The sequence below is a fragment of the Limulus polyphemus genome, unplaced genomic scaffold (assembly GCF_000517525.1).
Source record: "Limulus polyphemus unplaced genomic scaffold, Limulus_polyphemus-2.1.2 Scaffold412, whole genome shotgun sequence".
In the NCBI taxonomy this organism is placed as follows: domain Eukaryota; kingdom Metazoa; phylum Arthropoda; class Merostomata; order Xiphosura; family Limulidae; genus Limulus; species Limulus polyphemus.
This window is the reverse complement of record NW_013666022.1, coordinates 389,123-415,279: the sequence shown is the minus strand read 5'-3', so window position 1 is coordinate 415,279 and position 26,157 is coordinate 389,123. Positions and strand designations below refer to the sequence as shown.

At 31.0% G+C, this 26,157-nt stretch overlaps 1 protein-coding gene across 1 annotated transcript in view; it reads right to left on the bottom strand.

Annotated features, from left to right (window-relative positions):
* Positions 1–26,157, bottom strand: part of LOC106458068 (cortactin-binding protein 2-like) — a 119,925-nt gene that overhangs the window by 55,299 nt on the left and 38,469 nt on the right. The window contains exon 8 of the mRNA XM_022384202.1: positions 18,018–18,179. Within this exon, the coding sequence (XP_022239910.1) occupies positions 18,018–18,179 (162 nt within the window). The remainder of the gene's footprint in view (positions 1–18,017; positions 18,180–26,157) is intronic.

The window sequence follows — 26,157 nt, the reverse complement described above, 5'->3', positions numbered from 1 at the left end:
AATTAACTCAGTTGCCCAATTCACAACAGATAATTCTTGTCACATACCTTCAAAATTTGCATTTTTGAAATTTGTAACCAAGATATCATTATTCCTTATCTCCATATGCAGCAAAACAACAAACCTAATAGAGCAATGATCACTTGCAAAGATGTTATGCAATTTCCACCTTCTAAATCATTTCTATATTTGATGTTAAGAATAAATCTAAAATAGCACTGTTTCTAGTAGGTTCCTTGACTAATTGGTGAAGAAAGCCATTCTGAACAGTTTCCAAAAACCTTTCTCCCTCATGGTTTGACTCTAGGATTTCCCAGTCTATATGCCCAAAATTAAAATCACCCATAGCTATGACTTCATTAACAGCTGAAATCTTAATCTCATTGTAAAGTTTCTCACTTATTTCATCAGAATCATTCGGTGGTCTGTAACAAATTTCCTCTAAAAGCCTTTTCCCTTTATATCCACTAATAGAAACCCATTATCTTTGATATCCTCATCTTCAACAGGATGTAACTCATATTTTACATATAAAGCCACTCCTCCCCCTTCCTCTTTAATACTCTATCCCTATTAAATAGCCTATTACCCTGTATTTTAAAATATCTGTCATCAAAATCATCTAAGTTTAACCATGTTTCAGTTATTCCCATTATATGAAAATCCTTCATTCCTACCAATGCTCTAAAAGTCATCTATCTTATTTTTTATACTTCTAGCATTATAATAGTGACAATTAAGCCTATCCTTATAACTACTTCTATACTCATTTCCTTTTCTCTGCCTGTTATTTTTTTGCATTTAGTTTTCCCTGGCCCTCACCACTGTCTAGTGCTAGTTTAAAACTTCCCTTACAGCTAAGTTAATAGCCTTAGCAAACAAGCCAGCCCCTGCCTATTTAAATGTAAACCATCCATTCCAAAAAGCTCACTTCTTTCACTGAACTGATCCCACAAGTCTAACCAGCCAATCTGCTCATCCTTACATACTGACCTAAGCCTAGCATTTAGCCCTAGAGACCTACTTATAAATTCATCCCCACAGTTAATTCTGGATAGTATCCCTGACAAAACTAAGTTATGGCCTTTTTCTTTAAATGCCTTTATCAACCCCTTGTACTTATTAATTAGCTCCTCTGACTTACCTTTCCTTACATTATTAGCCCCTAAATGCACCAAAAAACTGTGTATCTTCTAGCTACCTTTATTCTATCTCCTATTCTGTCAGTTATATTCTCCACCTGTGCCCTGGGTAGGATAATCTGATTCTTTTCTCCCTATTTACCCCACAGACTATTGTATCATCATGCCTTGTCAAGGAATCACCTGTAACTATAACCTGCTTATCATCCACATCCTTCTCTGACCTTTTGTTTTCCTTCCCTCCAATAATTCCTCATCTGCAGAAGCCAAGAGCTGAAATTTGTTACTCAACAGAATAGGCTCATTGCAATTAAATTCACTACTTTTAGCCCTAATAGTACTCTTTGTAACTTCTTGAAAGTCATTGTTAGCTGATGTATCCCTTGCATGTAAAAGCTTAGGTTCCTCCTGAAATCCTCCTACCATTTCCCACAGTCTACACTTCCCTCTATTTATTGCCTCTACTTTAACCATGACTGCCTCCATCATCTCCTCCAACCTACAAATTCTACATAAAAATTGCACATCTTCATTACTAGCTTCCTTAAAAGTACATTCCAATCCAGAGTTCCCAAATAAAACCCACTCACTGCACCCATTACACCTAACAAACTGTGAAAGCTTAACTCCTACAGTAGTCTTAACCATTGTATTTATACTTGTAAGTTATAGCCTGAAAATACTCAATACCAAATACCAATAGCCTATTGTTAACACTGTTACTGTTAAGCCTAACGTTTAAGAACAAATTATATTATTTTTTTATCACTAATTTGTCTTCACACTAAAGTAATAAAGTTTATCTATAATTATACAAATTAATAATTTATTAGAACAATATACATAATGTTAATAATAAAATGTGTTTAGCCTGATTTATATTATAACTTACCTATATCTATAAGCTGAATTTAAACTAATGAATCTAAGTTCAAGAAAACAAGTTAATTCTTAAAACACCAAGAGACAATAAACTAGTTTTTAGAGTGTATTAATTTAAGAAAACAATGTATTGATCCTGTTTTACAATTTATCAGTAAGTTTAAATACACCTGAGTCTAAAGTACTAGTACACGTACTAAGTCTATTTTACCTTTGTAGTAATAATTTACACCACTAAATTCTCTTAAAACTTTGACCGTCTTACTTTTATTTAGCAATCATATTATATCTAGTTATTATTGTGTTATTTAACCCTAATTACTACAAATTATAATAACAATATTAAATAACTTTCAGAATTCTGTAAGAGCTTAACTTTTCAACATCATCCCTCTTCAGTCACACCCTCTATGGATGCAATGTTCTGTTTTTAGTGAATACCAGTGCTACTAAGACCTTACTCAACCTTGAATTTGATGACGAGGAACCCACTTTGAGACTAATAATGGTTGGAGATGGCTTGAATGGGTAATGAACAAAAACTTTAATATAAGTTTAACAAATGTACAACATTTCGACAAGGTTTAATATAACTTTAATATAAGTTTAACATAACAGCAAATGTACAACGTTTCGACAAGGTTGTACATTTGCTGCTATGTTAAACTAATATTAAAGTTTTTCTTCATTACCCATTCAAGCCGTCTCCAACCATTATTACTCAACCTTGCTATGTGGCGGGCACTCTGAGGGAAATCATCACTTTAGCAAGTTAACTTAAACTTTGCTCTAGCAAAAAGTTAGCCATGAGTGGAAAGGAACATCTCTGAGCTTGTCTTGACCAAGCTGCTTACAAAAAGGAGACAGTTATCTCCGATATTAGTTCAGTCATTGGTATCTTCCAAATAGATATACTACAGAAACTGTCAGCCAGTTACACTTATGCAACAAGTAAGATGCAAAAAAAAACTAAACCAAAGAACAGTGGACTCTACACATGCATGTTGACAAAGAAGTGATACCACCAAATGTACAGATGATGTTCCATAATGTTTTACAAATGCAGTCTATTGCATTACAGCCATTTATGTGGTGATAGAACAGGCACATAAAAATGTTCTTTGTTTTGATACCAGACTACTCTTATTAAAACAGTTATCTGTCAAAGTGCTGATGCTATTCTATAATTGTGGACACATATATTTAGCTTCCAACTAGAACAGTCATAAGCATGTAAGTGATTAAAAACCAGATATGTTGCTAATATCTTATACATACAAGTAGCACAGGCTTTCTTGGAGTTTTAAAGACACTGCTAGTGCTGACACTGAGTGGATGGCAAAGGGCAAGATAATGAAACCTTTAGAAAGTGTTATCATCAGTGGTGGTTCTCAGAAAGAATGCTGAGTCCTGAGTGGACTTTAGATATCTAAATGTCATAATACACACTATTGTATTTCTGTTACTGCATATAAGCCAATATCTCAACGCATCGTAAGACACCAAATGGTTTAGCATGCTAGATATGGCGACTGGGAAATCTAAATGAATGATAAAAGTTGACTACATAGCTGTTTTCAACAGTCAGAAGACTGTATAAATTATGTGTCATGCCATTCGGCCTGTACAATGCACCTGCCACTTTTGAAAGGTTGGTGGAGCTTATTACACTTAGAAGACTGCAATGGTATGTATGTCTCATCCATTGGGATGACCTATTGGTCTTTGGTCACACATTTCAGGCTGCAGCTGAGAACCTGAGAAAGGTATTCCAACACATCAAGAATTCAAACATTTTGAAACAAAACCAGGAAAGTGTGCATTCATGGAGTTTCTCTGTCATATAGTTGGTACAGACGCATTGTTCATTGGTCCTGTAAAGATAATACTGGTCAAAAAATCGCCTCAGACTGAGACTAAATTAAAAGTCCGAGCTTACTAGATTCATATCCATTTCAGACTGCATTCATTGAAAGTTCAGATCCTTGACAGTGTGCAGATGATAAAACCTTGGAGTAGAAATGACAAACAATACTTTGAATGGATACCAAAAATAAATAGTTCATACTTTGGATGAAGCAACTAAAAAAATTAAACATAGTTTTGGTTCTATATGCCATGCAGCAAATATAAATGTGACTGTCACAAAATGGTTAATGTAGTACTAATGTGCTTAACATCTGGAACAAGTATAGTCAGAATATAGAATGCAGAATGGCATATTGTACCATTATTATAAAACACAGAGATGGTGGCTAACCTGTAATGCAGCTAGTGGTTTCTAGAGATCCAAAGTAGAAAGTACTTGAGACTGCAGAATGCAAAAATTGATGGACTCCAAGGAGTATCACTCACACTGAAACATGCAGTAAGTTTTTATTACCACATCAGAGGAATTTAAGAGTTTTAGGTACTCCCTTTGAGAGAACTTCTTTCCATATAGCCGATTCAAAGAGGATTAGGTTCTCCCCTTGTGAGAATCACCCTAAATATAGCTGACACTCTGCTCATATCTGAGAGAAATAATCTGTACAAGTTAGTTGTTGATAATTACATCACCATGTGGAATAGAACTCAAACATCTGTTTTATATATGTTGGATGAACATAATTTAGCACCTATAAAAAGATCCATGTGTATCAGGGAGCCAACTTCAATAACCAGTTGCAGAGATGAGTACTGAATGTGTTGAACATCTGCACTTCAACAAATCATTATCAAGCTGATAGTTGGCCAGGTGGTGCACAGTCAAACTCGGGGTGACTAAGCTTCTGAATTCTAATGAAACTCCTACCATTTGTCACAATAGGATATCATGCAAATGGCAAACAATTTATAGGTTGTTCTCCAAGCCTTCTGATATCAGTTCAGTGGTGAAACTCCAATTGGATATGATAAAAAAAATTGTGAAGTGACTACATTCTGTAATAGTTGATGCACAAGAGTTTGTGCATTAGCAAACTGGGTAAAGCAACCATACATCAAAAAGAGATGCTACAATAAAAAGTAATGGAATGAAAGTATAAGAGTATCTGGGTTTGGCTGTAAAGTATGTACAGTTAATAAGAAACTTTTCAGGCTAGATTGGTCTGCATTTCATTTTAAGAGAACAAGATGAATCATGAGTTGCAGTACTTTTGTGCTGTACTGAAATGTGTCAAACAGATCAATGGGCTCAAGCATTATCATCAAATAACTAGTGAATCTAAAAATCACAGGTGGAAGAGCAGTTGGCTCTAATGATGAGAAAGATTTTGGAAGTACATAACTGACAGTCTGTGAGGAATCACACAAGGAAACAACAGTAGAGGAACAGTCCTGATCTGACAATCAGCACTGACACTGACCTTCTAATGATTATTGCTGGAATTAATTGCTTGACTAGTTAACACCGTCAGTTGAATGAAAAAAATCAATGACTAAAAAGTATTATTCCTTGATTTCTAAGATACTGAGTTGTCATCATGTGATAGCTGCTTGTTCATAGTAGCCAAGCAATTTGGAAGTTGAGTAATTGGATTAATTTCAGCTATCAATGTAAAGTGTGGGTTTGCAGTTTCCTACTATCACCTTCCCAAGTGGGCCTGACACTCTGCTTCAACAACCATACAATTATGAAATAACTCGCATGTATATGAAATGGCTTACTTGTTGATCACTAAGATCATTGTCAGGGGCCAGTATGTACACTGTCAAACAGAATCTAGATGTACTGAATATTCACCAGCATTTGGGACAAAGGCATTCTTTTAAGTGCATTCACCATTAACATTATAAGGTGTGGCATGTATGTTAAATACTGTCTAGGTTATCTCATTGACAATAACACTTAACCTGACACTATGCTCAACTTCTGACCTATAACAGTTTGAGATTTCAATACTAAATTTTATTATATAAGGCCTTGATTCATGACCTCTAATTTTCTTGTTTTCAACATTCTGACCAGTGATTAAGCCTCACTCTTGCATCTAAAGTAAAAAGGATGAAGACTTACTTTTAGCAAATCTGGAAAGTGAAGATTTTTTAAGAATGCCTGTCAGTCTAGATAATTCACTCGACCTCAAGATCATTGAGCTTATGGGAAAATACCCACCACGATAAGCACAGAGGAGCTTTGGCCAATTCAGCAAAGATGAAAATTTTTGAACTGAATGTGTCGTTGCACTAATCATCTCCACTGATGGAATCTTATACTATCTTCGTTTATGGAGAACCAACACTTACTCTCTTTTATAGATATATCAAATGCAGAAGGAACTTCACCACCCCTATCCAGTAAAGGTATGTCAGACCAACACATTGCATTAATGAGCTACAACAAACAGCTCCCAAGATTGTTTCAAAAACCATATTCCTTCTCACTTTTAATTAATGGCACCACTAACTCCAGGCCCAAGCAACAGAGGACAGAAGCTTGGGTACTGATGCAATGTGAAGAAGGAACACCAAAGAAGTCAGACAATTATGGTGAGGCAATAGTGTTTAAAAGAAATTAGTGATTTTGTGAGGATAATTTATAACTGTGAAAGGACTTACAGAAGGTTAAAGAACACAAAAGAGAACAGCTAATTAAACCTTTGGATGGTTCTGGGTACCAGCCCATAAACAACATGGGATCTACATGCTCTATGGTGCATTCTACACCATTTTGGAGCATTAAATATTTACTTTATTGCTAGAATGATCTGTAAACATTATACTTTTCCCACTTAAACTCATGTTCCAATGATCATAGTTACAGACCAGTTAATCAAATATGTACTGGGTTAGTCCATTGGACTGATCCTGTACTGGAGAAGGAATGTTGACTATAATTCCAAATTTACTAAGTGTATCTACACAAAATAATGCACATTTTGAGTAAAATGTACAAGTCTTTTATACAAAAAAATTCAGATGTATTACAAACGTATTTCTACTTAAAATATATATGTGAGCTTACTATGTCAGTCTGATTCAAACTCAGACAAGTTTGAGAGCAAAGCAATGCCCATGCAAAGAATAAAAATACTTTTTGTCAATCATACAGTTTACATAACCTCTGAAATGCACACCATTTTTTTTTTCAATATCCCTGTATATTATATCTTGTATTTAATCTCCTCTACCATCATATACATAACATCATATTGAATGGCACTCTGTAAGAGGCTATGGCATATGTACTTTGACCCCACCCATACATAAAGGTCAAAATATGTTTATAATTGCAATGATTTGACCAGTTAAGTACAAACTGGCAAATTAATCACCAATTATTTACAAACTGGGTCTCTTAAAAAGCAGGTCCAAAATATTGTATATTTTCATGCATAAACCTCTGCCTTTTTTTTTTGTCAATCCTTGTCCTGTTCTTCAATTAGTTTCTGATCTTTCTCGATTACAGATCACAAATCTGATATTTTTCTATGTCCTTAAAAAATCTTTAAGTCAAATTACAAAAAATGTTGACTGATTTCTTCTGTCTGAAATTCTCCAGTCGAAAAAGTTTGCCCTCCTTTGTATAACATAACTTATGAGACTGAAAATAATTTTGAATTGTGCGACATTTAATATGTTTTTAATATGCTTTCATTCGTAAAAAAAGCTCTTAATAATTGAAAATAGTTTAGTAATTTTGTCCAACTTTTAACAGATAATGTCTCTATTTTTGGCCAATTTAGGCTCCATCTGAATGAACAATATTGTTGTGTGAAACCAATGAAAGAAAAATGGCTACTCTATGAAATTCTAAGCAAATGGGAAAAAAGCACACATCATGAAGGTGAACTAGTGAAACAGTTAAGACCCACCTCTATGCTGATCTTTTTTTGATAATATGTCATTGTGCTTTGTGCATTTCCAAGGTGTTTTGATAGCTTTGGCTTCAAAAGATGCTTTGTGATTGGTCAGTTGTCCATCAATCAGCCACTTAAAAAGAGCCTCATATATTGATTTCAATTTTGCGTGAACATCAAAACAGATAAGGTAATCTCAAATTGTACCTACTAGTATCATGTCTCCAGCTTCCCCACCCTACCACTCTAAAATTTTCTCACAGGATTTGAATAAATTGAATTGATAGCCAACTTGACAATAGAAAAACTGCCAAATGATAGTGAATTCTCATCCATGAAAGATCTCTATTGAGAGGTGAAGTTTAACAAAGAATCCAATAACCTTCTGTCACCCCCTCCGGAGATAAACTGTTCCCCCGTATCTTGTTATATAAATAATGCATGTATACTTACAAGTAATTTAGTGTTAACTTACTTAATTTGCCACTTTAAGTTTCCACTGCACTATGTTCAATTCATTAATTTTATAAATTTGTTGAATTCTACACTACTTTCAATTTTATTCTGACCTGTTCTATACTTTGTTTTTATAGTTAATTTACCACATTCTTACATTTTATTAGGCAATTCAGTTTCATTCTGATTTTGTTGTTTTTTTAATTAAAGCTAATCTTATGTTCAATTTTCAATCCAATATTTCATGTAATTATTCTCAGTAAATCATGATTATGTTTTCAGTTCAGTTATTTGAGGAGTTTGTTCAATTTTGTATCATGTTGAATTTTATCTTGATTTTGCAAGATTTATTTTAGCAATTTAATTTAAAAACTGTATTCCATCTTATTCAAATGATGGCCAACTTCAGTTTTACATAATTTCATTGAAATCTGATTTTGTTTTGCTGGCTTTCAAAGCCTTTTTTTTGTTTAATAATTTATCTTCTGTGATACGTGCATTTCAGCATCTTGTTGTTGAGTGATTTAGTCTAAGGATGTGAATACATGAAGTCATGATTTCTTTAAAATTGTAATTTCGCTATTAATGTTTATTGTTAAGGTTCAGGACTACAGAAGTCATAAGGTAAGGATGTAGGAATTCTCACAGTTGAAAAACAAAAGTTTAAACAGATTTCACCTTGTAATAATTAAAAAGAATAATTTTTATATATTGAATTTTTTGTGCAAGTGTTCTGCATATAATTAATGGCATCTCTGTACATCACATGTGAAAAACCTGTACTAATCCCTAATTTAAAAAAATCTTACATACCATAATGATTGTTCTGCAAGACTTATACTTGCTTGACTATGCTTCTGTTTCATGCCTTCCTAAAGTGAGATTGTACTCATTTCAAAGGATGGTACAGATATTTGTACAAGTTAGTATGAGTAGTGTATTTATCTTGAGTATATGCAGAACTACCAATACTAAATTGTAAAAAATAGTAATCCCTCCCTGGACAAGGGAAAAATAGCATAAAATGCAAATTGTGTTGTTACTAATTGTGTTTTATTTAATATTTACTAATTACAGTATACTACTGATTAAGAGCCCTGTAAATAGCACTCTTGGCTTTCTTTAGGAAATGATCTGTAAATTTTGGGAGAAACATCACTTTTATACTATTTTCATCTTCCTTATCAGCACCGATTCTAAGGTGGAGTTTGACACTGATCCTCAAAAGTCTATCCTGTTTTTCAAACAAGCAAGAAAACCCTCTCACAACCTGCATTGCTGTGTGGTATAACAAGGATAGACTTCATTACTTTGGAAAGTTAATCATATTTAAACTTGCCTGCTTTATCTTTTATTTTTCCAATACTATACCAACACTTGTCTGCTGGCTCACTAAGATCTACACCAGTCAATGGATCAGTCTGATAGGTGAAAAATTGCTTTTGAAGATAATTCACTGTACTGGCCCAAGGTGCATCTCTTACAATTAATGGCTTGAATTTTCCAACAAGGTACTCTATCAATTCCAAAGAACAACTTTTTCTAACAGATATGTCTGCTTTTTCTGCATGTTTCAATGTTGTGTCCTGAAGTGGTAACTTGGCTTTCATATATTCCAATGCAGTTTCATAGTAAGTTCTTACACCTTCATAGAAAGGGGGCTGGCTTCCTTTGTCAAGCATTGCAAGGAAAGGATCAACTTCATAACCAACTACCAAGTTCTCATTTTTTTAACTGAAGTTTTCTATCTTTGAAATTCAAATCCAAAATTCTTGAAAAAAATTCAAAATTGCATGTAGTGTCACAAGTCTACTTAACAAATCCTTGAATAAAGCAAACAGGATTCTCCACAAGCAATGGATGAGTGTAGACTGTAGTTTCAAATCATACTTGCTAAAGATTTGAACAGAACTGTTCAGAAATAATGCATATATATATGACATCTCCTTGATGTAAGTAACCTATAATTCTTTCTTTCAACTCACAAATAAGTTTCCTGGTGATTTGGAGTCAGGAGTGTCCTCCATCTTCTCACTTGCATATGCAACTTTGTCTGCTACTTTCTTAGAGGAACCATCCATAGAAGATCCACATCCTTGCCCAAGAAACACATTGACAGACTCGAATTTGGTGACAAGGAACCCACTTCGAGACTAATAATGGCTGGAGACGGCTTGAATGGGTAATGAAGAAAAACTTTGATATAAGTTTAACATAACAGCAAATGTACAACGTTTCGACAAGGTTTTGTCATCATCAAGTACCTGTTAATGACAGAAGTGATCAACAGCCAAAAAGTGATGCAACTATATCAGGGCATGTTCTTTACAAGACAGTTAAATGTCAAATAGTACATATCTTATTAACGACCTTGCTGTTAATACAAGTGTGAATGTTACCTTGAGAATGAATCAAAATAGCACAAAGTAGTTTCAGTGGATATGTAGTTGCTCAAAAGCTGTTTCTGAGAAGAACCAGCCAAAGCAAAAATTTAAAATGAGCATAGAACCACAAATAGAGGTATGGTAAAGCTGGAGACATGTTATTTAAAAATTAACCCAAGTTCAAACTGTTCATAAAAAATTAACAATAGTTTGTTCGACAGCAGAGATGAAAGCGCTATCACAGTCAATGTACATCATCTATATTGAAGCATACTGAGGGACCAATAGAAGTATGAGATGTATCACAGACAACAGTGTTGGAAACCAACATATAATTGATGCTGATATGTAGCAACACTTTATTTGAGAAACAAAACTTGTCGGACAGGGATTCATCTTCCAACAAGAGTGATCTCAAGTATGCAGCATACGTAGTGAAATGACATAGAAACTAAGATCAAATGGCAAACCAAAGAATATGATAAGCTTAACTCTTTGAACCCATAATTTTTTATGCATTCTGGCAGAATTATTTTCATGATATCCTAATAATTATCCCCATACCTTATAAATACCTGGTCTATTTATAAAAGGGGGATAATAACATGGTTTGGATTAGTTTTCGAGATTTTTGGCCAGACACTAGCAGCATCCATTCGAGTTTATGGAGTTAACGTAGCATAAAAATAAGGTGTACTGCTTGGTTTAAAGCAAGTACAAAATACCAGTGAATTGTACAACCTATTCACTTTTCTGTAATAATGCATTATTTCAATGATAAATTGACCATTTAGTTGCAATTACACATTGTTTATGACTCCTGTTTTGCATATTACATGTGTATTTCCATAATTATTTCCAATACTGCATGTCTCAAGTGTTGAAGTTAGTATCAAAATGTGTGTTATGGTTTATTAATGTTTATATCTGCTTGGCTATTACTATTGCATGTTTGCCAGATGTTGACACGAGTCATAAAAGTCAAAAGGTGTACAATGGTTGGATAGTCTTTATATTTTTTTGTTTTTATGTATGTTGATTGTTGGTATTAGTTAAATATCAAACTGTTTTCTAGTTGGTTGATGTTTATATTTGTTTGGTTATTGAATGTATGAGAGGTAAAGTTAATGTGTATGCTACGCTACAATATGTTTGTATTTACTTGAAAACTATTTATATGAGAGACTTGTATAGGCTCTCAACATATCTATTTTCAGTAGAAATTTCACTGAAATGCATCATGTGTTTTACATTACTTTCAAAAACAAAAATAACTAAAATAAAAGCACACAAGTTAATCTGAATCAGTAATTTGACCTAAGAGAACTATATGACTGTAACACATCACTTTTTTAATGCACTGGTGAGTGTTGTAAAAGTATTCACATAACAACAACAACATGGAAAACATTTAGTAAAAATGAGTACCATACATGGTATTTTATATCACATAATAAATCATGTTAACTAAAAATGGCAGAAGTGGATGTCGCACAGATTCCACTGCAAGCATGTTGTAGTGTTATTAATTTTTTATTCAATGGTAATTATTTGAAACAGTCAAGACTTCCCTTGGTTATTTCAATTTTTTTTCTTAGCTGAGCTGTTAGTGTTGCTATTCTATTCAGTAGTCATATAAGTCAAATGGATATATTTTCACAATGAATGCTTATATTCAAGCCAATCTTTATACTTGATACAAGAGTTACACATCGTAATGTGTACTATGTCTGGTTATGTTTGTACTTGCCCATTGGTTACTGTTGTCATGAGTAATATTGTAACACGATATCTCTGAATAATGTTTGTACTCGATGTCTGGTTACTGTTGATGGTATAATGTCTAGTTACTACTGCTTATTATTAGTATGAAAGATGAGATGTTTATGCTACAGTTTACACTTGCTTGACTGTTCTTTAAATTTGAGATAAATATCAAAATGTGTGCACTATGGCTAGTTAATATGCAATACATTTTTAGCTAGTGTAAAGAACAATTAGTTGAGAAAAAAAACCTGTCCAATTAAGTTATGTTATGATTTTTTGTCAATTTCTAGAAACAGTTTAAACCACAAAACAAAGTATTACATGAGTTGTAAGTGATATGAGTAACACTTAAATTATTAAATCCAAAAATTCATGTCTTAATGCTGTTACTTTAGAGGATTAATTTGTATTTCTGACATTCTTATACTCTAATACATTCTATTCAAGCATTTTTTTATCTGTGCAATTCTGAGAAGTAGTGATACTTAACCAAGATGTGTACACCCAAAGAAAAGGAAACTCGGAATTTTTTCTCCACGGTTAAGGTTATGTCTAGCCTAGATGAGTTCTACAAATTCATTTTCAGTAGACATTTATTAGAAATTCATAATACAATATATTTTTTGCATTTCATCTAATAATTATACTTATAATAGTTTCATGCTTTTCTATCCCCATTTTCCAACTCATTTAAATTCTAAGAAATAAAACTTTAATAGCATACATTTTTTAACTTGATGAAGGCCCCCCCCACACACACACACACACGTAGCAATTGTCTACCAATATAATCCAAAATGTTAAGCTTAATTCAATAATTCCAATTTTAATACCTCAATATCACACTTTTCACCTAATGTCACTATAAATACTACTTCTACATGTTTTGCCAACTATTTATTTACCAGTATCTAATAATAAATTATAGTCTCAAATTTAAAACAGTCATCAAAATGATAGGTTACTGTCAATCAATCATTACCATGCTGCAAAAGTGCAAGTCATTTTTTTCAATTAACAACAAATTATTATGTTACCATATTTCATTGTCATTTTCTACCTTTGATTGTTCAAGGTTTTCTGTTGTGTATTTTGAATAGTTTGTTAAACATGAAATTTTTGGACCAGGTCCTTACAATAAAGCTTTGGGTTTTATATAGTGAGTTTAGCCACTTTTATCCATAATTAAATGCTTATGATCAAAATGTGGTTTTTAAGATACTTTCAACAAAATAATGGTCACTTGTACTATGCTATATGAGAAGTTATTATGCATGAAGTTACAATTAATTTAGATCTGATACAAAAAAAGGTTACTTTTGAGCAGATTAATCACCAAGAAAAACCTTCAGACGTTTCTTCAAACTAAAGTTGAATTATTAATTATATCTTTATTAAATACTTGCTTTAAAACCTTCAAATTCACTGCAATGATATTAATATTAGCATACAAAAAAAACTCAAACATATTAATAGTGACATTAGTTTTCCTATAGTTCAAAAAGTCTTTACTCTCCAGATAATAATTTCAAAAACTATTTCAGCTAATGTTTCATAATTTTGGCTTCATCAAGGCTAGTAGCACCAGAAATAAAGTTTTTTTATTATTATTATTATCTGGAGAGTAAAGGACTTTTGTTTTTGTAACTTTATTACCAAAATGTTTAAATCCCTCTAGTATGCATTACAGATTCAGAAAAACTTAGCCTATATGTTCAAGCAAACTCCATCTTAAATAAATGCTATTATAAGTTTTTTGGCTCATTTGTGACAGAAAAATAAAGACTAAACTTATTACATGTATTCGAAAATTGAACAATTGGCACTTGAATAAAAGTTTCAAAGCCTTTATGACAAGTTACATTGTCTTGCTGAAAATAAATATGCACAGAGCCCTTTCAAGAAACCTGTAATAATATATACATCAGCCACTGGTTGGAAGAGTTTCCGGGACTCAATGAAAGTGGCTTACTTGGCTTGTTTTGATTATTAATCATTGCACTGAATGCGAGTTGTGCTAACGATATAGTAAACAAAAATAATCTAAATTTCATGCAATCACCCACACATACCTTCTAGTAGATAACTGGAAACTTACAAAAGTTTAGTACCTGTTACTGAGATATTAATAAAAACCTACAGATCCAATTATTTACAATCTTAATGTCAAAAAATAATAAAACAAGATTTTCGATATAAGTCTTCACACAATGATTAAGTAAAGATGAGTAAAGAGAATTTCTTTAAAAAATGAAGTCAAAATATTGTAGTTCATGTTCTATCTTTCTGAAAACAATTTCTATGATTTTTGTATCAGGAAGTTGTATACGAGTGTCATGATATAAAAGACGATTTGGTTCAAGTATTAGTTATTATTTTATATTTATGAGTGAATATTTTATTATTTTTAAGTTTTGTTATAATAAGAGTTAAAAGCAGACAATTGTAGAAGGTTTTATTAATAACTAATTGATGTAGAGAATACAGAAAGTTGCCAGACGACTATGTAATAAAGATATAAATAGCGTGAGATGAGTGGGAAGCATCAGACAGACAGTATTAGACAGATAAAAGCAAAGAAAATACAGTTGGTGTGAAGTTAAGTAATATAAAAGTGATAGGGCTAACGACTGACATGGGCTTAATGTTTAATGTATATATATATATATTAGAGTGAAACTAACAGTGGAAAAGGAAATAAGAAAAAATAAGTTTATTCCATCAAAGCTAAATTCTAAAGTAATTGAATCATCCTGAGTGCACTTTGACAAAAAGAAAATAGGATCTTCAAAAGAAAGAATACCACAATCGTAATTGAATCACACCAGACTAATATTGTGATGGTACTACAGAAAATAGTTTGGCTTGTCAACTGAGATTCTAAAGTAATTGAACAGGCCTAAGTGGACTTTTGACAAGTAGAGGAGAACTATACATGTACTGATATAACATTTACAATATTTATATTCTTATATGTTTATATTCTCTATAATGTGAACACTTTATTGTACATATGTTTAACTTGTTCCATATATATACTACTTGAAAACAAGTAAAGTATGTGCTGTTTATTCATCCTTGAATTTATACCTAAGAAGTCACAGACACCTGCCGTAGAAGAATCCTAAGCCTAACAACTACATAGTATATATTTATACTATTAAGAAATATAAGTAAAAGCCATTTATTTCGACAATTGGCAAAAAGGAAAACCAGAACTCATAAAAAATATATATTATTTTTTTAAATCTGAAAAGACACCTTTTTTTTGGCTGATGATGCCACACCCATTTTTATGCATAATGTGTGTGAAAAAAAAAAATCCTTTGAATTTTAAGTATAAGAGATACCCTGGACAATAAATCAATATAATTAAAAAGAGAAAAAACTGGGTATAAGACCTATAAGATAGCTTCTTCCAAGAAAGGTTATTTACACTATGGCATTATAAGATGGCATGCATACACATACATAGTGTATCATAAAATGAACATTAGTTACATACAAAAGGATAAAGGTATGAAATAATACTATGAAGATGTGATAATACCATACTTCATAATAACAACCAGTTACAAGATGTACTGCAAATAGAGTTGTAAAAATAAGTCTTAATCAAGAAAAATAACCCATTAACCTATAAATAGGATAACAACCAAAACACTGAACTTTTTTAAAGTGCAAGGTCCATGTTTTTATGCTCCAACAACACTATTTTCCAAAAGCCTAAATTTAAATGAGCAGTATCTGTACAGGTGTTACATAAGGGTATGTCAACTGTAGAATAAGATCACACCATACAGTCTTAGGAACCAGCAGGGACTCCAAGACTGTATCAAAAACTTCAGTAATGAAAGTATTGGTAATTTAGTTTACTTTGAGAGCACTTACACTTACAGCAGGTCATCAGAATGGAATGAGGTTTTGAACTGAAAGAGTACCAACAGGATGAAGGATTTTTTTTAAGAGACCTACATGGTCACCCACCAAAAAATACAACATAATAGGAATCCAAGGTATTAAATAATGGACTACACATTAAGATTGCGACCATGATACCAAATGAAGTTGAATAAATAGACCGTGGGCAATTATTAGATAAAATAAAACAGATGCTATATGGATGTAGCAATCTGTCATTGATGCACCGATTTTCCTTATGGAATACAACCTAGTAATAAACATGTATGAGGGAGATGCAACCAACTGGCCTCATAAGTGTTACATTTTAGCTGCAGTACAATAGGACTGTACCCAAACAAGCATAAGATCATAGGCTGTTTCTGCCTATCTGGGGAACTGTTCATTTAACATGTATCCATTGCTTTTGGGTTAAACCATGCAGTTTTTATTCCATTTTTTAGGTGTCCCATTCCCCTCGTCTCAATGGGTATGGTTATGACCCTACACCTTAACTCAGCATTTGTGCAATCTTCAAAATCAAACAATTAAAATACAATATTAACAGCTTCAAGAAATATGTTTTAATAATGTTCAGAAAAATGATGCATTATAAGTATTTATTTTATTCTATGCACTTCATAATTGCATAGAAGGCTTTTAACATAGTAGACCTACAAATCCCTTTTTATGTGGAAACATTTCATCATTATCTGCCCAACAGGTATGCTCATCGTGGGAATCAACAACTCTGAACCTGCTGTGCCTTCAGGTAGTATAAAGTTGCAAGTGTGGTACTACCATGGATATGTGTGGATGGATAAGTCTTACAAAAATAATAGCAACCTGTTAAGTCTCTTTCCAAACCAAATATCTCATTCTGCTTTGATGATCCACTGAAGATATAAATGCTACCCAGAGTTAAATGGATTGCCTATACTTCCCATATTGAAGTTTTCTTTGTTGGCATGTAAAGCCTCTTATGATGCATTAGACATTTATGGTGTCTTCCCATTCAAAAATTGATGTACCATAAAGTTTCATGTAACTCTATATTTTCCACCCTTCATATTTAACATAGCAGTGAAACAAATTTCTATGGCAGTATAAATGATTATTTTCCTCTTATGTTACGGATAATAAGATAAACCTATGCTACTCACTGACCTTTAAAATATTTCTATGACAAATGTTAAGTGGTCCTTTATTGTTTCAAATGTATACATGAAAGGTAACAGAACAAAAAGTGTGCAATTTGAATTCAGGATAACAATAGGTTTCTATTCTAATACAAAATGGCATTTTTGGAATGGAGAGAAAAACAACAAACAAACAAACTAACCCCATTTAACTTACCTACATGTTGTTTTCTTGAAACATACAACTCAAAGTAAATTTCTCTCCATTATCTGGCAACAGCAACATGTACCTCTGAGAATTAAACTCACATACAAGTATTTGAACTATTAGCCAAAAGATGTGAAACTGGCAGAACTATAAAGTGTGTTAATAATTGTGCTGGAGGAAACAACATTACCATAAGGTTAAAATAATCTTGTACAGTGTTTTTAGATGGTGAAAGCTTACAGCAAAAAATCACTAAATAGCATTATATGTAAACATAAAGAAAAAAAAAACTTGGAGCTTTAGGAAACAGCAGATAAATTCCTTAATGGTTACAAACTGATTTTTTAAGCAATACTTACAACTGGGCTTCAACTGGTTAGCATGGCTTGATATTAGAAGACTGTCAGTGTTATCTGAGGCCAAAATTTTCTGTTTGATTTTCGCAGCAGTAACACAACACAGATGTGAGGACAAAGAGGAGGAAGCACAACCTTCAATATTACACGAACTGGACTTCTCACCTAGTGTGTGTACATACATTTTAACTCATCAATGCTCACACTACTAAATGCACATTACAAATTACAATTCATTCTGTCCTGTAGCATTGCATGCAGAACAATGCAATCTGATAATCACTATACGAAAAGTAACAATTTAAAACAGGTTAACACTTAGTCATCAAAAATGCAGGACTTTGTAAGTTCAAGCTGATTTCTTCAGATTACTTTTCTTATTTAAAATTATTACTGATGCTTCATGTCATACTTTCAAATCATAAGCTTATGCATCCAAAATTTTATATTATAGAGGGGATTAATTTCTTTCCTTATGACATGGAGTAAAATTTAAACTTTTAACACAGATCTAATAATAAAAAAAACAACTATAGTAATATATTCCTTAGAGAAAAAAAAATGTTCAGCTTGAAGTCAATTTTTCATACCCGAGAAGCATATCATAGAAATACAAGACTATTTTAGTTCATATTTAGTATTAGTATAACCTTATCACCTTCAAAGTATTTAGTTTGATCATGCATCTGTGGTTTTATGCAATTAGCACAAGTTTATTATTATCAATAATTGGAAGCAAGCAATGTAAACAATACCATGCAAGTTCTTAAAAACTATGTATATTTGAAAACTAGTAAGAAGGTCTACCGAAAACTACAATACTTCATAACATGTTTATAAAATGAACAAATCTTATCTAAAGGTTTGCATTGAATTAGTAAGGCAACATTTAAAAACTTTAGCTGAAAAAACAATTACAGAGAGCCAAGAAGAAAATAGAGAGGAAATAAACTTGAATATATATTGTAAAGTGGAGAAATGTAAAAGTAGCAAAGCTATACAAACAACAAACATTTCATGCAGAAATCATGCTTCTTACACAATCAAAACCTATGATACTCTCATTCACACATTCACAAGCAAATAGTAAAATTCATGTAGTTAAATGGAATATGATGTGGATGACTTGCTAGTAATGGATATATACAATATGTACTAGGTTGTCTTGCATTTTCAATTCTTAACAAACTGAACATTTATGAAGTTATTAAATTTTGTGAATTACTTTACCCACTCAGTGCATAATTATGAAATCATACATCTTTAAGTCAATTTCTTGAAATTGTTTTCAATGAAGTTTTCAGTGATAGATTTTGCTTGTATCTGCAATCATGTAAAATTAAACAATTTATGATAGTTCAAAGTATTCACTCGATTACTTTAACTAAGACAATAAACTTATCCAACGAATCTGTTAATTATGTTCTAATTACATACAAATAAACTAAAAAGACAAGTCGGATGGACAGCAGAAGTGAAATTTTATTTTCTTGACACAATACAGATTATTACATTTACTACTACACAATACTTCAGTATGCACTACAATTAATATATTAATTTTCACACAATAAAAAAACAAAAACTTTCAAAGCCTTTCCCATACCTTTGTTCATAGAACAAAAACTACTGGTAGCCCATGTGACCAGCTTGTTTTATTTTGGCACTACGTACTCACATTGTGTTACTTGTATCAACCAGAAAAATGAGAAACTGAGAACAAACAAGACCAAGTCATTTTTTTGTCTTTCAGAAAATGAAAATGTAGTACACGTGATGCAAAACAAAATGATAACAAAAAACATTTTTATCCAATTTATGTCAATTCAACAAAGTAATATCAGTTCTAAAGTCAGTTTTTATGGGAAACAATATATATATACCATGAAATTAAATAACACTTTTAGGCTGAACAAAAATAACTTAAAATCAAAGGTTAAAATACATGTAGTTTCATTTTCTAAATTTATTTTCAAGTAATTGCATACAAGAAACCTGGAAATTAATTATTAATATTTTTTTTAAATACAAACAGCAAGACTTGTGTCTTCCATAGTATCCAACAGATGTAGTGTCCATTACAACATGATATTTTACATTATTCAGAGATGATATCCTATTCTCAATTTAATCAAACTTACACATTTTATGATAAAATACTATGGCAATTGGCTAAAATTACAGTATCTGTAAATAATTTAAACCATTAAAAATATTATCCCAGAAAATTCCAAACTCCAATCATCTTTATTCAACTCAGGAAATCATAGTTGATTTGTTCATTTTGTATATACAAAAAAATTGATAGTATTATTGAAATTAAATGATGACAGATAATGCACAAGCAACTATTCTGCCACTGATAAACGTATGAAACTACTGCATATCCAACAGTAATACAGCTATATACTGTCACAACATGATTAGGAATGGACTTGTTATATGGTTTTGAGGATTGTACCCTACATAATTTTATGTAACTACATTTGAACCTATAAAAGTAGCTACATGCCAAAGTACAAAATGAAAGAAAATTATTATTATTTTGTTTTTTTTACATAACATTCTAAAACACATTGGAAAATATTATACAAACCAAGCATCTTCTACAGTATATGACCTTCCACTTATTGTTTACTTTATATAAAATGTTTCTTTTGCAATAAATGGTTGAAATTAAATAAAAACAATGGAATTTTTGAAATGACAAAGTAGGATTAACGTAAGCACAGTAGTCATAATATATTCCCAAATTCATAACTTTACCCATCAGTGTATTTTATATTCATACTTTCAATGAAAGAAATCAATTTATTCTTATGTCAATACTTGCCACTAGACTTCAAAAAATCCATTCACAACTTTTGCTCAGATGCAAGTTTCAAAATAAATTTCACAAACACATTTACTTGAAAACGAAAATCTTTAACACAGTATTAATAATGATCAAGATTCAAAAACATTAAAATCCAACAAAACAACATAGATACAACAATTTGTTTTACAATTTTTAAGCACAGCTTATGTGACTGTTTTACACACAATGTAATAGCAGGACCGACATATTTGTTACAACATTTATAAACATACATTTATCCAAGTATTAGTGAATTAAAAACAAAAAAAAAAAAACAACTGAAGAGACACCATACCCTTTTTTTTTTGCTTCAACTCCCAACACATGTAAAATTTTAGTACACAACTGTATGTGGTTTCTGAACTAAAGCTTATGATAGTAGGATTAAAACAAACAGACTTGTGCAAATTAATTCTTTATTATTGTTAAATGATCCTCTTTTCTAATAATCTTATATGTAGTATTCACATATTCTGATCAAACCACATACCAAAGTTATGCTTTGTTTCACTTCATCTGTCTTATTATATAACTACCATCACACATTTAAACAATACCAACAAATAAATATTGGTCTACTATGTAATGAAAATTAATATGCATTTTACAAACCCACTTCAAAGACGAATGCTATAAAAAATATTAGCAATCAGTATGCTGAATGCTGTATTTAATTAAAACAAAGTTTCATAAATATTACCTAAACTGAACTATGCTCTATGCAATATCATTTTCTTTCTACTCTAGTTCATATTTCAAGTTACTGTAGAAAGATAATTATTGCTATTTTTGTTTCTAGTTGCCAACATGAAGAATACCATAATTAAAATACTATATCTCCTTGTGTTTACTATTTCTAAAACATATAGCATATACTATAGCTTTAATACATATACTTAAAAAATGAAAATGTTCACTCGTATCTAATTTATCAGGAAATTCCACTCCACAACATAATTAACTATTTTTAACACTTAACAGCCAAACAACTTATTTTTTATGGTTCGAAATATTATCATACTGCTAATAATATGGTGAATGATCAATATGAAACATGGGAATTATGGATTATTATTAAACCACACAATAAATATAAATTCAATATAATAATTAACATTCTTACTTTTATACTGTTACTCCTACTAGAAATTACAATGCAAACATTCCCTGTAGAAAGCCCTCGAGTTTTCTTGTGCTACAGTGTCAGGTTATGCAATTTTTTTTTTCATGAGCAAAGTTTTGTTGTTCATGCACAGGTATAAGGTAATGTAATCAATTCTATATTTACTGTAATAAGAAGTTTCATAACATACTGAAATATTTTTTTAAGACTAAAATAATACAGTTACATAACTTAATTGCTTTTCCTTCTCTGGCAATTAAAATAAAGAACTCTTATCCTAAAGCGAGTTTTTGCAATTTTTGTATTGTGTATTGGTGATTAAATATATAAAACTTTGCTTTTCTTTCCAGAAAATAGTACAGCTTCTTAAAAAAATAATAAAAATCTTATTGTAAAACCACATGAAGGAATCGTGCAATCCGCAAGTTTGTTAAAAATAATAATAAAAAAAAATTAATTGCAATTATGCTATCCAACTTGTCTTCAGGTTCACTTCCCTAAAAAATTTTATGTTTACAGAATTAAGTGCAAATGTACACAATCGGCTATCTACACTATGAATACAGAAAGTATCAAACCAGAATTTTTAGTGTTATAATTCCTCAAGCTTACCACTCAGCCACCAGGGGCATATTTCTTAAGAATCAAACTTAGTAAAATATATTATTTTACCATGTTCATAAACTTTAATATATTTCTGAAATTTGCTCTTCTTCAAAACCTAACAAAAAAAATCTAGGCTTCATTTAAAGGATTAGTAATTGGTAAAGCCAAAAATAAGACTATGCTACAGGTGAAGGAAATGCTTCTAATTCTTCAAACAAAGCCTAGATTAAAGAATCAGTAAATAGCTACTGAAATTTTACTCACAATTTAGGTAAATGAACTATATTTAAACTTTCATGCTCAACTGCAAATCTATAAAAAAAATAAAAAAAAGTTGGTTAGGTTACTTTATAAATCAGTACAATATTCTTGTTTACTTTCCAAAAATTACTTACATTTGTATGAAAACCAGGCTTAGTATGCAAATTTTGTTGTTTCATTTACCATACAATATACTTCTATTGGTTTTTACAAAATTTTATAATCCTTGTAAACAGGTTTCCAAAAATACCTAACAAATATATGTATCATAGAGCTGCAATTAGTTACAGAGGTCAAGTGAATCTATCGGATAAGATCAAGTGTACAAGAGGATATAAATACAGGTTTAACCTCTTCTAAAGTACTAACAACTAAAATGTTTTACCAAGTTATGCTAAATACTCTTAAGCATTTTACAATATATTCAAACCATTTTTGAGATTTTTTAATTTTGGCAATTTCAATTGCTTTGTACTGAATATATTTTAACAGCATATAGAGAAGACCTTATAAGGTGAAAATTAAAAAATATGAACTTAGAATGTCATGCCATCACTGACAATATTTTATTTTAAAGTGTGTGTCAAATTTTCAGTTATAAATACAGAGATGTGAACAGTAAATATTCACTTCCTCAAACAATATTTATTTATAACTTATTACATTAAAGCTTGTGATAGCTGTGAAAACTTAACTTCAACACCAAACCTCAACAGTTGCCATGTAAATATACATCTTTAACTAATTTCAATCACTAGTGCAATGGTCCAAATGATCCATTATTATGTGATATGTAATATACCCAGCTATAGCTTTCATTCTTTAAGTATTCTTAACTATTATTCATATCAGCAACAATGCATTCAAAAATATTATGTCCATAGCACACATGCAAAGATATTGACTAGAAAAGGTTTGAACATTCACGAGTTAGATACAAAGAATTTTAAGAAAATTAGAAAACACTGAAATACACACAAATGTAACTATAAATTTAGTTCCATGAGGTTCTTGTTTGCTTTGATAATTTTAAAAGCATTTTGTTAAAAACCAGTTACAGCAACTACATATTATCTATGTACATTATAAACAAAAACATTTAACACAGATGGGCAGAATCTTCTAAAAATACTAAAATGTGGATCTTTTATAATAATGAAACCTCCCCAATTGAAATAAATCTAGTCCTAAAGTGATATTAAATTCAATACTTTGCAAAATTTTTCACTTTCAAGGCTCCAGTACTGGTCAATGCTTACAGAAATAAGTATTTAAACATTCCCATATATGAATTAGATTAAATATATAAGTTATTATTTTAATAGTTTGAAACATCAGTAGTATTTTCCTAAACATCTATTACTAAGAGAATTTTTTTAATCACTGGAAAAATTATGACTAAGTCATTATAACTCACATGCTCAAGCAAATAATTATTCATTTATTTTAATTAAAAAAAAACCCACTAGCGGTTGTTTAGTGATATATCCTGAGCATGTGGAAAATTACTCAATATAATTGTGACAAAATTTCAAATTATCTTTCATCAACTCTAACTTCATGAAAACAATGTACAATTAAATGTAAGTTACAATGCATGTACACAGGATTATTCATTTTTTTTTAGTTTTGTAAGATACAATGATAAAGAAAACTAGAGAGACAAATCACTACATGGTATTGCACAAGTCAACTTTCTCACAAGATACTCATATCTTAAACAAATACAATAGAGAACACTTAGAGACTATAATTATCCAATTTTATGTATGGTATTGTTTTACTGTTACTTATCAGACCTGTTAAAATAAAATTCCATTTTTTGACACTGCCTAAGGCACTTGTCTAAAGAGGTGATTTGAATGCATAGTTCCAACTATAGAATACGCAGGTGTGTTTTTTTTAGCAACTGTAAAAATATATTTTCTGCTTTGTAGAGTATTTAAAATCTTATAGTTAACCAAAAATAATACTTAATTCAAATGAAATAAATATCTTTCTCTAATGTTGGTACATAAAGCTGCTGGTTTTCATATTTGATTAATTCTACAAAACTTCTAAAACCTTCAGCTACATTTTGTTGCACAGTGTAAAGGTTAAAACATATCCATTCTTTGAGAATGAAACATGCCAAAAATAAAGTTCATCCCAAAGAACAAAGAAATGGGCCTTATGAAAATGTTCCCAAAACATTAACACTGTCTTTTTTTTTTTTTTTTTTTTTTACACAGTAAAACATGGCATTGCAAAATACATAATACATGCACACAAACATTAAATTTTCTTTTTTGTATTTCTATCAGTCTGCACAATAACATTAAACTTAAACCCATGATTGATATCTATTCACAAAGGCAAATGATTGTTTTGTTCAATTACAGCATGTGCTACCAAAAACCTTTTAAAAGATAGGACATTTTATAAAACTTGAAAGGCAACTCAAATTTTAAAACCAATAACTATAATACTTGCATCTGTATATAAATAGTTGTGAGATGCACTCCAAGTATCTTCACTTATGTATGCAAACACACACAAACACACTCAACCAATAAGTATCAAAACACACACTCACACAACCAATAAGTATCGTGATTTTGTTTAACATAATTTCAAAATCAAAGAATACCACAATTTCTTCTGTATGTACTGCACATAAAGAAAATTATCAAAACTAGTTTCTTGAGTTATGCATTTACACGGCTGTAAATGAAAATTTGTTCTGTTGGTTATCAACCACAACTTTCATAAGAACACTGTACAAAGAATAATGTAGCAGTACTATTCTCTGGCCAACAACTATTAAACAAAAAATGTTCTAGTATTCTAAATTTAGACCTTATGAAAAGCAGTTTTTCAAAATATAACATAAGAAACTTAGAAATATTAATAATATTTGTCATTTTTACCTTCTGGCATCACACATGTAATAAAGTTTTCTTCAGATTAATCTTTCAATCTTGTGAGACATTTAGGTAGGAGGCATTGCATTCTGAGGATATTTATTTTTTTAAGAATAATGTACTATCAAGTAATAGTGTCATCTTTCTATCCATGATTATGCCTGGCACACGTTTTTTTTGTTTTTTTTAATAGATATAACAACATTTATTACAAGCACAGCATAAATAATTCATTGATTCAATTATTTCACCTGAAGCAATAGCAGGATATAGTTAATACATCTGGGTTCATCCAACAAATGCTTGAAGAATGACTATCTGAAAGTCAGTAACACAATTACTTAATATATATATATATATATATATATATATATATACTACTCGTCTACTGTA